Genomic DNA, 17,039 nt, shown 5'->3' on the forward strand with positions numbered 1-17,039 from the left:
TCAGAAAGAATTAATCAAATTTCTTGCTGAAGAAAATGATAGAAATGTTTACAGTGGAAGAATCATTTTAATGTTTGCGGAACGGCTTTCACAGCTTGAACGATTGAAGCAAAGGTGTAGTTTGTCTGCTTTGCACTGCTTCATCGAAATATTTACAGTAGTGATTGCATTGAACAAAGTCGATATTCCGGTAATCGATTTATTGAAAAATGTATGGACATCCCCACACTGTGAAATGTCATCGAACAACTGTATGACTACTCACCGGAAGATGGCAGGAGGGTTTTCCAGCACAAGCTAGAAAAAAACATGTTTAGATTCCTCTTTGCTCGCTAGATGATGTTGTTATCACCGGCAAATTGTTCTCCATTTCGTTGTATGGGAAAACTCGAAGTGAACCATTTTGTTAATATAATATATTTGATATTTCCTTACTTCCCGTGATAATGAACATGTTTCTTCAATGAATCCTATGTATTCCGGCTCGAATTGTAGCATAAATTAGCAGTTTCGTGCCAATTTAATAGCCGTTCGCGATTTGTTGGGTTCATCACTGCACTTCACTTCTTCTCAAAGGGCATTGGAAAAATCAAGTTTTTACTCACTTCTCCGCACATGAGCAGCCCGAAATGTTGATAGAATGCAAATTAAACACCACTTTTTGATATCAGTCACTTATTTGAACCGAAAACTTAGTATAAACTGCTGGATTTGCCCGAAAAAAAAACGATTAAAAACTGATCGCGGAGCGAATGTAAACACCGCGGTGCACCGGCACCGGCAGCAGCAAACTAATAAGTAGGGTGGCTCAAAAAATAATTTTGCTTCGCCACGCTCAATTGATTATGATTTATAAATTGGGTGTCATCCAATGGTTTGGGCTGGTTTGAATAGCCTTACCGTGCGCAGGTCGTTTCAGGTTTGTATGACAGTTGATATGGCAAGGATGAATTTAACATTATTCTGATTCTGGCACTCTGGGGGAGACCATATGACGGGATGAAATATTTAAGAGCTCCAACTCCATAGACAATCCATATTGAATGGTCGTTAATCGAGGTTGCGATTCTTTCGCATGATAATTAGACTTCTCAGAAGGCATCAGTGAAACGTGCAATTCAACAAAATACCCAGAATTTGTATGTGATATCTATCGCACCAGGGGCAGATACTTCTAGTCTAGTCTAGTCTACACTATCGTACCAGGGGCAGATACTTCATACAAAAAGTGTGACATAAGGGTGAGTGGAGTATAAAATGCTATATTTGCGTTACGTAATCAATGGATCTTTCCTGCGGTGCGGTTTTCGTTCACTGAAGTCTCTGGAATGTTGCTTTCAGCTATGTGGGTTCTCTTTTCGCCAGCGTTTGGAGGGAAAGCACCGTAGTCAGTGTAATAAAAGGTTTAGTTTCCCATTCTAGATTTCATACAAACTTGAACCGGCTTGCGCTCAACCAGTTTTTGTTCGAATCGGTTTTTTTAGGACACTCGGAGCATGGGACGGAATCGAGTGAGCATGATGGTGCTGGGTCGTTTTTTGAACCACCCTACTAATATTCTTTGTTTTTTATAAATACAACACCAATACTACTACAGTATATGAAAGTTTTTACTGTACCAATACTATCAAAGCTTTGTTTTGGTACTCAACCCACCTTCACCTTAAAAGCACCAGGCACCAGTCTGGCGTTCTGAGAGTCGTGGGTTTGAGTCCCATCGAACAAAAGTGGCTACCTCCATACTTCCAATACATTTTTCAAATCAAATCAAATCTTTCACATAATGTACATATCCACAGTCTTCAGAACATAATAAATTAATCTGACAAAAGTTACGTCGGGGGGCCCGACCAGTGCCGGCAACCGACCACCTTCCCCTACATTCACATAGTGAATTATGATGTAAAAGAAAAGTTTGTTGCTCCGTTCCATAAATATCAGCTCCAATTGAATATATGATGGTATATTACATATATGTAATAATTTTGTACATTGAAAATAATGAAAATTAAATGGAAATATAATCGAGCCTTTAAGATAAAAGTTAGATCAAGTAGAGATCATCTATTAATGTAAATAACGCGAATATAAATTATATTATGCAAATAACAAATATAGAAATTAAAAGATACGAGACGAGCCAGCCTTGGGCTGAAAGTCTCGTTAATAAAAACAAAAACACACTAAATACATATTTCTTGCCATTCACAATTTAATCAGAAAATCAATGAGTTTCCAGTATTTCCAGTATATGTGCAAATAGTTTCAGAAAAAAATTAGTTTCGAGATGTGAAAAATTTTAAACGAATTAACCTTAATCAAGGTTTTGCTTTAAGAGCTATCTTTTATCAAATTCAAACCACTGACACGATGTAAAATAAGCAATACTTTTGTGTTTTTTATACTGTTAGTATCGAAGAAAAATGTCGAAATTGTTGTGGCAATACTTCCTACGCAGTAAACAAAACAATTTATCTCGAGTCATTGAACACACAAAACTAACCATAGTGCATGGACATAATAATACTAAAAAAAAATACTCAATTTTATTTAACGTAATTATTAGCGATTTCTGTTTGTTCTCGTTTTACAAAAAGTTGTTACACATTTTTCAAAAGTCCATATTCTGGTGGACCAGAAATATTCCTGGAAGATCGAAAAAAAATTTAACGTTCTATAAGAATGCAAAGACTGTTAACTAGTTTAAAGAAAGAAATTGTAATCTGCAAGTGCGGGTAATTGAAAAACTACAAAAAAATCGTAGTATACTTTAAAGCAGACCTTACACGAGGCATATATTGACAATACTTTTTTCGTCAAACTTTTCATCAAACTTTACTTCAATATTTTCACTGATTAGCCGACATGGCCGTAGCTGAAGAAAAACTCATTTTTTTCTTGAAATAATATGAATCAAATAGCGGTATAACGCACAAAACACGCACACACTCAACCGTCATCGACTCCTGTGGGAAAACTGCGGGGGGAGATGAGGGGAAATATTGAAAAGAATATCAAACTTTTCTGATTTCCCTCAATATTTACTTCAATATTTTGGGTTCGCACTCACACGATCAATCTTTTTCTTCAATAATCAAGAGTTTGTCAAACTTTTTCCGTCGTGTGGGGTCTGCTTAAGATAATTTCTACTAGCAGCCCTATAACCAGAGACCGGCGGAGTAAAAAACTGTAGAAATGGCAACGTATGAAAATGCATGAAATAGTGAAACTAATACTGGCAGCACTTGAACTTTTTGCTTGCTTCTTATGGAAGCAAAATGTGAACAAGTCGAATTGGAACCGCTTCGATTGGAAACAAGATGGCGTCTTCGCCGATCTCTTATTCTAGTATTTCTAATTTCTACTAACCTTCTCGCTGAAAGAACTCACCACCGTAGACTTCAGACGTAGAACTTTGCATAGCTTGGTAACATCATCATCGATTTCAAGAAAGCTTGTTGTGATTTCTTTTAAATTTGATTTCCGTCAATTCACTTTCCATTATTTAATTAAAGTTAGTATGAAAAATTTCCTGACGCAAAAAAAAAGCTGAGCTGCAATGAACGTGACTTATTGCGATCTGTGATTAATAAGAGCTTCCGTGTAGCTACCAAAAGTTTTTGCGGTCCCAGCCAACATGAAGTCGCATATGCTAGCGAATAAGTGTACAAAGTGGAGGCGATATAGGCGTATTCCTCCATTTGACTGCATGCAAAGTGCACGTATATGGCCTCCACTCTGTGCAGTTATTCACTATGATATACGATCTTGTGTTTGCTGGGGTGGAAACTCAAAAGAAACCATCAATGAATTTCTTTGAAAATTCAGATAAATTCCTTTGGAAAACCTCCAATTTTAAAGACATCGGGGTGATGAAGCATTTCGACTTGTTTTACATATGGTCCTCAATGGCTCAACGTCGATGGGGGAAATATATCTCTGCCCTATTTTTCCCATTTGTATCAGCATCAGGTGACGAGCAATTTGTTTTCATGTCTTGTTATGATCGAAAAAGCCTTTATGACTCTCGTCTATCGTCGATAATTATCAATTGAGAGCGAATTATGCAATCCTTGTGATGCACCCAAACCCATCGTTCTATGGTGACGAGGTTACGTTTTCTTCTGACGAATGAGCGACTGCTTCATCAGTTTTAGAACCACTTTGGATTGATATAACGGCGGAACCAAGATCGACATAGGAGCACGAATCAAGAAGGTTAGAGCTGCTTTTTCAAGCTTAACAAATATATACCTATGGAGATCCAATCCAGAGTGTAAAATAATTAAAACAATTTTTGGTGAGGTCCACCTTTCTTCACTTTCATAGTCGGCTCTGGACTGTCAATATTCGGTTGAATATTAGTCATTGAATATTTATGCACATTGTGCAAATTAATAAATTATCTGAAATATGAACACGTTTTAAATGAGAAAAGTTATTTATCACATAGAACTAAATCCGATTTTCAGCCGCGAGGCACATTCAACGGTAAACATCATTATAAACAATGCTAATCATGTTTTTTTCTGCACATTCAGTGACAGACGAATGAATGAGTTGGTGGAGTAGTCGTCTGACTATGTCATTCTATGTTTTGAATAATCATGCGTTGTTCGTCAAAACTCGGACTGAGTTTGCTTCATGAAGATGAATATTTTAAGCTCTGCCAATCAGATTATTCAACTCACCAAATTTCGTATATTCAACTCTAACGTGAAATCTGTGTTGATATGTACCAGTGTTATACGCCTTGGTGTGTATCATCAGAGATCACGCAGAAACGCAACAACTGATGTCTACGTTTTATAATTCGGGCCCGATGGCTAGATCTCGAAGACTCGAATGCTGAGCTCCATCGCCGATGCCATCAAAAACCGATATCTACAGAAGTTCGAGAGCGTAAATTAAGGCGGGTCGACCACGCATTACGAGAGAGTGGAGAGTGCTGGACTGGAATTCGAAAAGACATTGCAGCAGAAGCAGACCCAGGGGGTTGAGGCGATGTAGCCTCAATAAAGAAATAGAGGAAGCCGACAGGAGTCTAACCTGGGCCTAGGTAAAGGCTAAAGTGGCAGCCGCAAAGGATGGAGATCTTTTACGTTGTACCCCTAGGCGTCCTCCAGATTTTCGTGGTTCAGACGATCGAAAGCTTTTTTTTCGTAGTCAATGAATACCAAATAGAGGGACTCTTAGAATACGTTGACCTGCTCCAGGATGATACGGAGTGTGACAATATGGTTCACACATGATCTTTTGGTCGGAATTCCGCCTGCTGCTGTCGGAGAGTTGTGTATCCTATTTAGGAAAACTTTGCACAGTAACACACAATGATGAACAGAACAATTCACAATGCTCTCTTTCCATGCTAGATAAATATCCTCGGTTTCTAGAAGCGGATATAAGCAAGGAGAAGGGGTTGCTTACAATGAAAAAATGGGTTTATCATGATTTCTCTAGCCGTCGATGTGCCGTTTGACTGTTCTAGTGCTTAGAACATTTGTTGGATAGAGAACTTTCTATCAATCGGTGATTCTTCATCAGATTCCAATTTATGCTCTACATCTTGTTTGATACGTGTCTCGTCCAAGAACTCGCACCAAGAACAGAGTATCCCGTATCAAACAATGTGGACGAGAAGTATTTTGCACAAAAATTAGCAATGTCAGCTTGATTATTGTTATTCTTACCTTGAATGACAATTTTGGTTTTTTTTCTGCGTAGTTTTCTGGAGAGTTTGTTCAGAGTTTTGCAACACAGCTGTGTACTCGAATTTTAAGTTAGTATTTCCTAAAAACGCGTCTATAATTCTGCCTTGGCTTCTTCGATAATCTTTCTTGTTTCATGTTTCACTACGTTGAATCGACCTCACAAACTTCTTGACACTAGCATAGATTATCGGCATGACAAATAAACAACTAGAGCTCGAATATTTCTCACTTGTTGTTTGTTTGTAGTATAGTACTTGTAATATATACTTTATATCTACCCAAATATTTTCCTAAAATTGTATGCATGTTCACTCAAGAACTCATGTTACAACAATTCGAATATACACCTGCGATCAACATACCAAAATCTATTAGAATTCCAATAAATGCACGAATGCAGTAAAACGCCACCAAGGATTTCGGATTTCTTATTGAAACATGCCTATTGAAAACTTTGGAATAATGTTTACTTAAATCTATCGATTACATAATAATGCTTCCTTCATTCGAACTTCTCATTTTCAGCTGTACTCAGTACTCCTAACTTCCTTTGCAATAAAAATCGATAATGTTAGATAGGGCAGTTGCCCTTCTGTAATTAAATTTTCCTTTCAGAAACTTACAGTACATTTTTATCCAATATCACCACTAAATAAAAAGCCAATTAAAAATTTAACTCTGCCATCACAATTACACATTCATTAAATCCTTCTTCGTTTGTCCTGCTTTGTACCATCCTTCCGAGGAGACTTAAAGTGCTTTCTCACAAGCTCGCTCTTAATGCTATGATTATTGCAGAATATAAGTTATAATTAGGATGTAATAACATAATCTGGAAGAAGCCACTTTTGGCGCTTTCCACTCCTAATGCCTAAAACGGCAAGAATCACATCAGCGTTCTACTTCACCTGCCCCGGCTCCTTCAGTTGCTCCCCACTGATCGTCGCTTCTGGTGAGCCTGGATGTGCGACGTCACGATGACATCCACCGTCCGCTTGAGCATTCCGGCGATGGCATCGGCCGTGGTCGCCAGCTTGTTGCCGAGTTGGCTGAACAGACCGACGATGGGACCCGCGTTCGGATTGGCCGCCAGTCCTCCGCCCTGACCGGGTGGGATAAAAAAGTTATCGATAATATTATTGGGTGTGGTCAAGACGCTGCCGCCGCCGGAGCTGCCGCCAACAGCAAACGAAGATGACGTGGCTTGTATCTGTGATGGTACTAGGAGTGCTGGTGCTAGTGGTTGTGGTTGTGGTTGGGTTTGTGGTGGTTGTGCGAATACTTGGACCTGGGCCTGGATGGGCTGTTGCTGTGGACGGAACACCGGAACCGCAACTGCCGGTGCCGTTTCGAACTGCTACTCGGTGAATGGTTTGAAAGAAAGAAAAGAGAATTTTGGGCCGGAAAAGGTGATATCAGAGAGAAATTTTGACTCACGAATTTTGTGTAATGATTGTTCGATTTGTTTCAGGAGAATGTGTATTGGCCCAGATTCACAGACGAAACAATTAAAATAATGTACTATAAAAACAAATGTTTCAATATTTCTGCTAACATTCACACCATGTTTTTATATTTAAAAGAACTAAGTTAAAAGCGAAGACCACTTTATCAATAATGTCATCAAAGACCACTTTATCAATTGATAATGTAGTCTTCGATGAAAGAGAAACTCCTTGCAATTCTTTTTGCAGGATTAGCCTTAACCACAAATTGTAAAATCCATATGAAGTTGGTGCAGATAATTGTCTAGAATTAAACGTAAAACAAACGTACTCGACCATGCTTTCCCTTAATTTCGGATTATATTGCATACGCGTGGCGCGTTTCCGAAACTTTGCTGTTGAATATAGTCGTTGTTATTCGTTATTTGTCTCGAAAAAATGTAAACAATTCGAAGTTTGGTGTAAATGATCAGGAATTCATAATACAGAGTTTTTGTTCAATCAGATATCTTTAATATATTTTAATTGCATTACGTCTGTTTATTGTAAATGTTTGTGTAGAAATGGTATTGGATATGCATAATTTCGAATTACTGGATTGTCAAGCACAATATGCACACAAATCATAACCTTTGTCCTACGGACACTCGATCTGATCGCTCGAAAAGTTTAAGAAATTGCAAACGTTAACCTTTCCGTCCCCAACGTCTGTTTTTAAGGGCTTTCAAAAATCTAAACTGCTGTAAAAAACGCATTTCTTGACCGATTCTTTCGCAACAAGTTGCATTCCATCCGGAAAGATCCCAATTTTTGATTTATACTAGTTTCGAGGCTATCCACAGTACGGTTCCAGAATTATTCCAGATTCCGTTGGGGTCAGTTGTCCCCGGAATAAGTGGCCATTTACAATTTTAAGTCAAAACAGGTCGTGCGACACCTCAAACTTCATGATTTCACAAAGCAATGATGCGAATGAAATTTTCAGGGTTCCTGGCCCACTCGCACTCAATCTGGCCACATCGGTCACAATCCGGGGACCTACGGAATGGTCATTTTCTAAATTGATTCAAAATAGGTCGTGCGACACCTCAATCTTTAAGATTTTACAAAGCAATGATGAGATTGATATTTCTGGGGTTCCTGGCCCACTCGGATCCATTCCGGCCACAATCCTAAATTAATTCGAAATAGGTCTTGCGACACCTCAAACTTTATGATTTCACAAAGCAATGATGGGAATGATATTTTCAGGGCTCCTGGCCCACTAGGATTCAATCTGGCCACATCGGTCACAATCCGAGGACCAGCGGAATGGCCATCTACTAAATTGATTCAAAATAGGTCGTGCGACACCTCAAACTTCATGATTCCACAAAGCAATGATGAGAATGATATTTTTAGGGTTCCTGGCCCACTCGGATCCATTCCGGCCACAATCCGGAGGACCTACGGAATGGCCATTTTCTAAATTGATGCAAAATAGGTCGTGCGACACCTCAAACTTCATGATTTTACAAAGCAATGATGGGAATGATATTTTTGGGGTTCCTGGCCCACTCGGATTCAATCCGGCCACACCGGTCACAATCCGGGGACCAACGGAATGGCCATTTTCAAAATTGATTCAAAATAGGTCGTGCGACACCTCAAACTTCATGATTTCACAAAGCAATGATGAGAATGATATTTTTAGGGTTCCTGGCCCACACGGATCGATTCCGGCCACAATCCGGAGGACCTACGGAATGGCCATTTTCTAAATTTATGCAAAATAGGTCGTGCGACACCTCAAACTTTATGATTTTCCAAGCAATGATGGGAATGATATTTTTAGGGTTCCTGGCCCACTCGGATTCAATCTGGCCACATCGGTCACAATCCGGGGACCTACGGGATGGCCTTTTTCTAATTTAATTCAAAATAGGTCATGTGACACCTCAAACTTCATGATTTTACAAAGGTATGATGGGAATAATACAAGGGCGTGGCCAGAGTGGGCAGGTTGGGCTCAAGAATTCTCCTTGAAATCCTTGAAAAGTTCCCCTGGGAACTTCTAAATTCCTCCGGAAAGTAATCCACAAATTCCTCTGAAAATCGTTCGAAAATCTTTCTCATATAATTGTAATTTCTCCTTATCTAGAAACCCCTCACTAAATTTGTTTTTTTAGGAAATTCATGAGGAAATTCCTTGAAGATTTCTTTTCTTCTCCAATTTTTCCTTCTAGACATTTCTTTGGCTATTATTCCAGAAAAAACCTCCGGCATTTCCTTCAGGAATACATTCGTGAGTTCCTTCAAGAATACAAACGGAATTTCTTTTCAAAATTCCGCTAGAAGTTTCTTCAGAAATTTATGACGGAAATCCTCCGATTTCGCTCTACAATTTCACTTGTAAATCTATAAGAAATTCCTTCGGAAATTCTTCTAGGAACTTCTCCGGGTATTCCTCCAGGAACTCTTCCTTTAATTCCTCAAGGATAACTTTCAGGAGTTTTTCCGGTAATACCTCCATAAATTTAATAGCGAAATCCTCTAGGATTTCATTCTGGAATTCTTACCGCTATTACTTCAGAATATCTTTCAAGAATTCATCTAAAAATTTCTTTGGGAATGTATCCAGGAATTCGTCCATATATTTCCTCGGAAATTCTTCCAGGTATTTTCCCGGGAATTGCTTCAGGTACTTCTTCAGAAATTCCTTCAGGAATTTCTCCCGAAATTTTTCCGTGGAATTGTCCTGGAATGCTTTCCGGACTTCACAATTCACTCCAGAATTTAAATTCGGGTATTAATTTGAGAGTTCCTCCAAGATATCTTTCAAGAGTTCTTCCAAGTATTTCTTCAGAACTATCTCTGGGAATTCATCCGGTAATTTTTTCAGCATTTCATCTGGGAATTTCTGCAATAATTTCACCTGGTATTTTTCCGGGAATTCCTTCATATATTTATCCAGAAATTCCTTCATGACCTTCTCCAAGAATTAGTTCGGAACTTTCTTGTGATAATTCTTCCGGAAGTGCTTGTGGGACCTCCACCAGGAGTTTTTCCAAGAGTTCCTCTGTGAATCCCTCCAAGAACTTCACAGGGAAATCGAGGAGGACATATGGCAGGAATTTCATGGGAAATGGAATTTCGGAAGTTCCTCTAGAAATTCAGCTCCGGGTATTCCAAAGACTGTTCCTCTGAAAATTTCTCCGGGAGTTCCAGCAGTAGCTCCTCCGGGAATTCATTCGGAGAATTTCTCTGGGAGTTGCTCTGGAAGATTTTTTGAGAACTCTTCCAGGAGTTCCTCCTGGAATTCTTACGGAAGTTCATTTGGGAGTTCATCCAAGAGTTCTTACGAGAGCTACTCTAAAAACTCTTCCTGTAGTCCTTTAAGAAATTCCTCCAGAAGTTCCATCGGAAGTTCCTCCGAAAAATCCTCTGATCCATCCGGAAATTCCTCCAGAAATTCCTCCAGGAGCTCCTCCGGAAATTACTCCAGGAGTTCCTTCTTAGAGGAACACTGGGGAACTGCTGTAGAAATTTTCGCAGGAATTCTCATAGAAACTGCCGGTGGATCTCCTGGAGGAATTCGCGTAGTAACTGCCGAAAGAGCTCCCGGAGGAATTTCAGGAGGACCTCCTAGCAGAATTCCTAGAGGGAGTCCCAGAGAAACTATTGGAAGAACTTTGGGAGGAATTTCCAGCTAAATTTCTGAAAAAGGAGTAAATGATTTCCTGAAAAAAGACTGCATGATTTCCTGGAAGAGCTACTGGTAGAACTCCTGGAGGCATTCTTGAAATAACTTCCGGAGGAATTTCTGAAAAAACTCCCGGGAGAATTTTCAAATGAACCCCCGAAGGAACAGCCAGTGAAACTACCAGAAGAATACTCGAAAAAAATCTTGGATAATTCATCTTATACACAAATCTTGTCTAGCTGAAACTTTTTAGGGGTATATAGCTGAGCTGGATCATCATCTTCATCAGAGGACCTCCTGGAGATTACCTTCTCGGTGGAGCTTCTGGAGGATTTTCTATATAAATTCCTGAAGAAGCCTAAATGAATTCCATAAAGAAAGCTTGAATGAATTCCCGGAGGAAATTCTGGAGAAATACTCAGAAGAGGAACCCCCGTAGGATCTGCCGATAGAACTACAGGTATAATTCTCGGAGAAAATCCTGCAGGAACTCTTTGAGGAACTGCTGGTGGAATCCCAGGAGGAACTCCGAGGGGAATTTTCAGAAAAACTCCTGGAGGATGTCCCAGTAGAAATCTTGAAGTTTCCACCGGAATTCTATCAGGATTTCTTTGGGAATTAATCTAGGAATTCCTCCGAAAATTCCATTATTGATTTCATTTACGGTATAATTTCTGTATAAATTTTCGGTGGAAACCCTGGGTGTCTGGATTGTGACCGATGTGGTCGGAATGAATCCGAGTTGGCCAGGAACCCTAAAAATATCATTCTCATCATTGCTTTGTGAAATCATGAAGTTTGAGGTGTCGCACGACCTATTTTGAATCAATTTAGAAAATGGCCATTCCGTAGGTCCTCCGGATTGTGGCCGGAATGGATCCGAGTGGGCCAGGAACCCCAAAAATATCATTCTCATCATTGATTTGTAAAATCATGAAGTTTGAGGTGTAGCACGACCTATTTTGAATCAATTTAGAAAATGGCCATTCCGTAGGTCCCCGGATTGTGACCAATGTGGCCGGATTGAATCCGAGTGGGCCAGGAACCCTAAAAATATCATTCTCATCATTGCTTTGTAAAATCATGAAGTTTGAGGTGTCGCACGACCTATTTTGAATCAATTTAGAAAATGGCCATTCCGTTGGTCCCCGGATTGTGACCGATGTGGCCGGATTGAATCTGAGTGGGCCAGGAACCCTAAAAATATCATTCTCATCATTGCTTTGTAAAATCATGAAGTTTGAGGTGTCGCACGACCTATTTTGAATCAATTTAGAAAATGGCCATTCCGTAGGTCCTCCGGATTGTGGCCGGAATGGATCCGAGTGGGCCAGGAACCCTAAAAATATCATTCTCATCATTGCTTTGTAAAATCATGAAGTTTGAGGTGTCGCACGACCTATTTTGAATCAATTTAGAAAATGGCCATTCCGTTGGTCCCCGGATTGGGACCGATGTGGCCGGATTGAATCCGAGTGGGCCAGGAACCCTAAAAATATCATTCTCATCATTGCTTTGTAAAATCATGAAGTTTGAGGTGTCGCACGACCTATTTTGAATCAATTTAGAAAATGGCCATTCCGTTGGTTTCCGGATTGTGACCGATGTGGCCGGATTGAATCCGAGTGGGCCAGGAACCCCAAAAATATCATTCTCATCATTGCTTTGTAAAATCATGAAGTTTGAGGTGTCGCACGACCTATTTTGCATCAATTTAGAAAATGGCCATTCCGTAGGTCCTCCGGATTGTGGCCGGAATGGATCCGAGTGGGCCAGGAACCCTAAAAATATCATTCTCATCATTGCTTTGTAAAATCATGAAGTTTGAGGTGTCGCACGACCTATTTTGAATCAATTTAGAAAATGGCCATTCCGTTGGTTTCCGGATTGTGACCGATGTGGCCGGATTGAATCCGAGTGGGCCAGGAACCCCAAAAATATCATTCCCATCATTGCTTTGTAAAATCATGAAGTTTGAGGTGTCGCACGACCTATTTTGCATAAATTTAGAAAATGGCCATTCCGTTGGTCCCCGGATTGTGACCGATGTGGCCGGATTGAATCCGAGTGGGCCAGGAACCCTAAAAATATCATTCTCATCATTGCTTTGTAAAATCATGAAGTTTGAGGTGTCGCACGACCTATTTTGAATCAATTTAGAAAATGGCCATTTCGTTGGTCCCCGGATTATGACCGATGTGGCCGAATTGTACCCGAGTGGGTCAGGAACCCTAAAAACATCATTCCCATCATTGCTTTGTAAAATAATGAAGTTTGAGGTGTCGCACGACCTATTTTGAATCAATTTTGAAAATGGCCATTCCGTTGGTCCCCGGATTGTGACCGATGTGGCCAGATTGAGTCCGAGTGGGCCAGGAACCCTAAATATATCATTCCCATCATTGCTTTGTAAAATCATGAAATTTGAGGTGTCGCACGACCTATTTTGAAACAATTTAAAAAATGGCCATTCCGTTGGTCCCCGGATTGTGACCGATGTGGCCAGATTGAGTCCGAGTGGGCCAGGAACCCTAAAAATATCATTCGCATCATTGCTTTGTGAAATCATGAAGTTTGAGGTGTCGCACGACCTGTTTTGACTTAAAATTGTAAATGGCCACTTATTCCGGGGACAACTGACCCCAACGGAATCTGGAATAATTCTGGAACCGTACTGTGGGTAGCCTCGAAACTAGTATAAATCAAAAATTGGGATCCTTCCGGATGGAATGCAACTTGTTGCGAAAGAATCGGTCAAGAAATGCGTTTTTACAGCAGTTTAGATTTTTGAAAGCACTTAAAAACAGACGTTGGGGACGGAAAGGTTAAATGTGGAATTATGTAACTCGTTCAACCCCAGCAACACAAATTGACAACATTTTTGGCATACTATCTGTGTTTCTTAAGGAAGGGCCGTTTAGCCGAACACCGTTCGGCCGAATGCCATTTGGTGGAAGGCGATTAGGCCGAAAGTTAATTGGCAGAATATACCATATGGCCGTACAGACCAGTAGGCCGAAATTCATTTGACCGAATAGGTCATTTGGTCGAATAGGATATTTGTTCGAGTGGAACGTTTGGCCGAATAGGACCTTTGGCCAAATAGGACATTTGGCTGCATAGGACTTTTGGCGAAATAGGACATTGAATAGGTCATTTGGTCGAAAAGAACATTTGGCCAAATAGGACATTTGGCGGAATAGGATATTTAGTCGAATAGGACATTTGGCCGAATAAGAAATTTGGCGGAATAGGACATTTAGCCGACTAGGACATTTAATCGAATAGGTTATTTGACCGAATATTACATTTGGCCGAACAGGACATTTGGTCGATTAGGACATTTTGCCGAATATGACATTTGGCCGAATATGACATTTGGCCGAACAGATCATTTGACCGAATAGGACATTTGACCGAATAAGACATTTGGCCGAACAGATCATTTGACCGAACATGTCGTTTGGTTTGAATGAGAAATGAGGTGTGAAAAGGGAGACGTCTCACTTCTCACTACTTATTTCCCACTTCTCACTGTGAAAAGTGAGTAGTGCAAAGTGGAAAGTGAGACGTCTCACAACTCACTTCCCCTTTTTCACAGTGAGAAGTTAGACGGAGATGAGAAAGGGTCTCCAGTAGCCTTGCGAGCAAAGGCGTAGGATTGCCAATCTGGAGATTCTCTGTCCGGTCTAGGGTGTTTTTGGGTGGGAAACATTTTCGACACCATGCGCATAGTATATCCATTGTACTTGCCATACAAGATACATACTCATGCAATGGCGGGCATAGATAAAGCTTTCAATTAATAACTGAGGAAATGCTAATAAAAAACTAAGTTGTTCCAGCTGGAATGCTTTTTTTTTTTCTTGAGCAAGGGTAAACGGAAATCTGCATCCAGACACTTAACTCAGGTTAACTCAGGTAGTGTGGGGATGGGTATGTCATGTAACTCTTACCCGACCTACTAAAATCAAAACCCTTTCGCCAGTCCGTACCCCGGCCCGCAATTAAGCAATACATCAGGGGGGACTATTGATAAGAATCGACGGGCGCTGTTGGCTCCAATAGTTTTTCCTGTCACAAATATTGCAATTTTCTTTAATATTCAAAAAAAAAAAATCTAGATAGGTACGCGCTTACAGCTCGGTTTAAACAAAACATAGCGATAGTGAATGGTACCTATTTAAGACAGTTAAAACAAGCCTCCGTTCAGTTTGGCGGGGGGAGGGGGACCGAATGGCGGGCCCTAGTGGAAAAGTGTTTTAATTGAATAATGAAGGTGACTGTAGTTCTTATTATTACACGAGTGAGTTGTCGTTGCTGGTGCTATGGATGTGGTGGCTCTCCCACCAAAACATTAGCCGTCTTTTTGAAGGATGTATAAAATCATCGGAAGTCGGTTTGCATTTGGTGAGATCAACCCAATATTATTTTTTCTCTTTGCTATACTTTTTAACCGTCGTATCCTTGGTCTTATCTTTGCTTATCTATTGATCCTTTTTTCTCAAAAATCTTTTACTGAATGGCTACGGTACTTCATACTCAAGCCGACTTTCGCTACAGACTTTGCGTTTGCGCAATGCGCCTTGTGTGCGGTTTCCATCATTGTATTTTTTTCTAACACCATTTTCGTATAATCATCACAGGCTATTGCGATTTTTATAAATGTTCGTAATAATTCACTAATTTTTTCTACTGATGTTTGTTATTATTTGCTTTCATATTCAAGACGTCATTTATTTATGTTTTAGTCCAAATCTGTTTTTGACTTATTTTATAATAATTTTCTCATTATTGACGTGAGCAATCTCCAATTCTTTCCTCTCTTTCTTTCATTGCTATATAAATTTTTAAAACTTAAAACTAAATACGTCAGGGCATCGTTTGCTGCTATTGCCGCGGATATTGTGGGAATCCCAGATATCCGGTTCACGCTTTAGTTAGCAACGGTGGCTCTTCTCGACCTTCTATTCCCTGAGTAGTTAGTACGAATAAGGGCGTCCTTGTGAAGTTTTGCTGTACCTGTTATGAACAACTAGTACATCCCATTCCCTACACTTCCTGAAGAAAATTTCTTTCTTCAGAAGTGAATCCTTTTTGTAGTGCTAGTCTTCATAACAATAAGGGCACCATTACGGAGCATGAGATATGATCAAATTATTCGTAGTACTACTTGATCAACGCCCCCGGCTGGGTGAGGGATAGAGGATGACACACACACACACATCAGGGGGGACTATTGAGAACGCTCACACCTATGCTAACGCACTTGACGTTAATATATACAACATCGACTTCAAGCGTGGTAACCTCACCACCCGTCGATCGCAAGCTATGATAGTAACCTAACGGTGCGTATCATAATCTCACGTTGGAGACGAGCACCCCGACAACAACGACCGCGCATGAACCGCAATGACCTCTATATCTACACACTGAGGTCCCCGCAGCCCAGCCGCGACATGTTGGTTGTCGGGGTGAGCAAAGTGTTCACTGCATCACAGGTGCCCTTACTGCATTCGTTTCGACATAATACTGTTGAGATGCTGTGTTCACCGCATTCCATATAACTTCCTCCCGGCACATCCTCTCGACGAGGTTGTCCGGGTCCAGTTGGAATGTAGTGTCATTGAAGAATAAGAAGAAGAAGTGAGACATCTCACTACTAACTTCTCATTTCTCACTTCTCACTGTAAAAGTGAGTAGTGAGACGTCTCACTATACACTTTTTACAGTGAACAGTGAGAAATGAGAAGTGAGTAGTTCGATGTCTCACTTCTCACTCCTCATTTCTCACTTCTCACTGTAAAAAGTGAGAAGCGCGAAGCGAGTAGTGGGATGTCCCAATTGTCTCTCCTCATTTCTCACTTCTCATTTTTCACCGTAAGAAGTGAGAAATGAGAAGTGAGAATTGAGACGTCTGACTTCTCACTCTTCATTTCTCACTTCTCACTGTAAGAGATCAGAAATGAGAAGTGTGTAGTGTGACGTCTCACTTCTCACTCTGATTTACTCACTTTTCACAGTGAGAAATGGGAAACAATTTGAGGGAAGCGCGACGTCTCACTTCACTTTTCACACCAAATATCCTATTCGACCAAATGTTTCATTCGGGTAAATGTCCTATTTGACCAAATGTTCTATTCGGCCAAAGTTCGGCCAAATGTCCTATTCGGCCAAATGTCCTTTTCGGGCAACTGA

General features: G+C 40.3%; 1 protein-coding gene across 12 annotated transcripts in view; it reads right to left on the bottom strand.

Moving 5' to 3' along the window:
- Positions 1–6,156: 6,156 nt before the first annotated feature.
- LOC134213437 (mucin-2-like) overlaps positions 6,157–17,039 on the bottom strand; it is a 93,390-nt gene continuing 82,507 nt past the window's right edge. For 10 of the 12 annotated variants that reach the window (XM_062692485.1, XM_062692492.1, XM_062692493.1 and 7 more), the window contains one exon: positions 6,157–7,068. In XM_062692485.1, the coding sequence (XP_062548469.1) occupies positions 6,634–7,068 (435 nt within the window). In that variant the 3' untranslated portion in view covers positions 6,157–6,633. The remainder of the gene's footprint in view (positions 7,069–17,039) is intronic. The other 2 variants (XM_062692491.1, XM_062692490.1) reach the window with 2 other exon arrangements.

The sequence above is a fragment of the Armigeres subalbatus genome, chromosome 2 (assembly GCF_024139115.2).
Source record: "Armigeres subalbatus isolate Guangzhou_Male chromosome 2, GZ_Asu_2, whole genome shotgun sequence".
NCBI lineage: Eukaryota > Metazoa > Arthropoda > Insecta > Diptera > Culicidae > Armigeres > Armigeres subalbatus.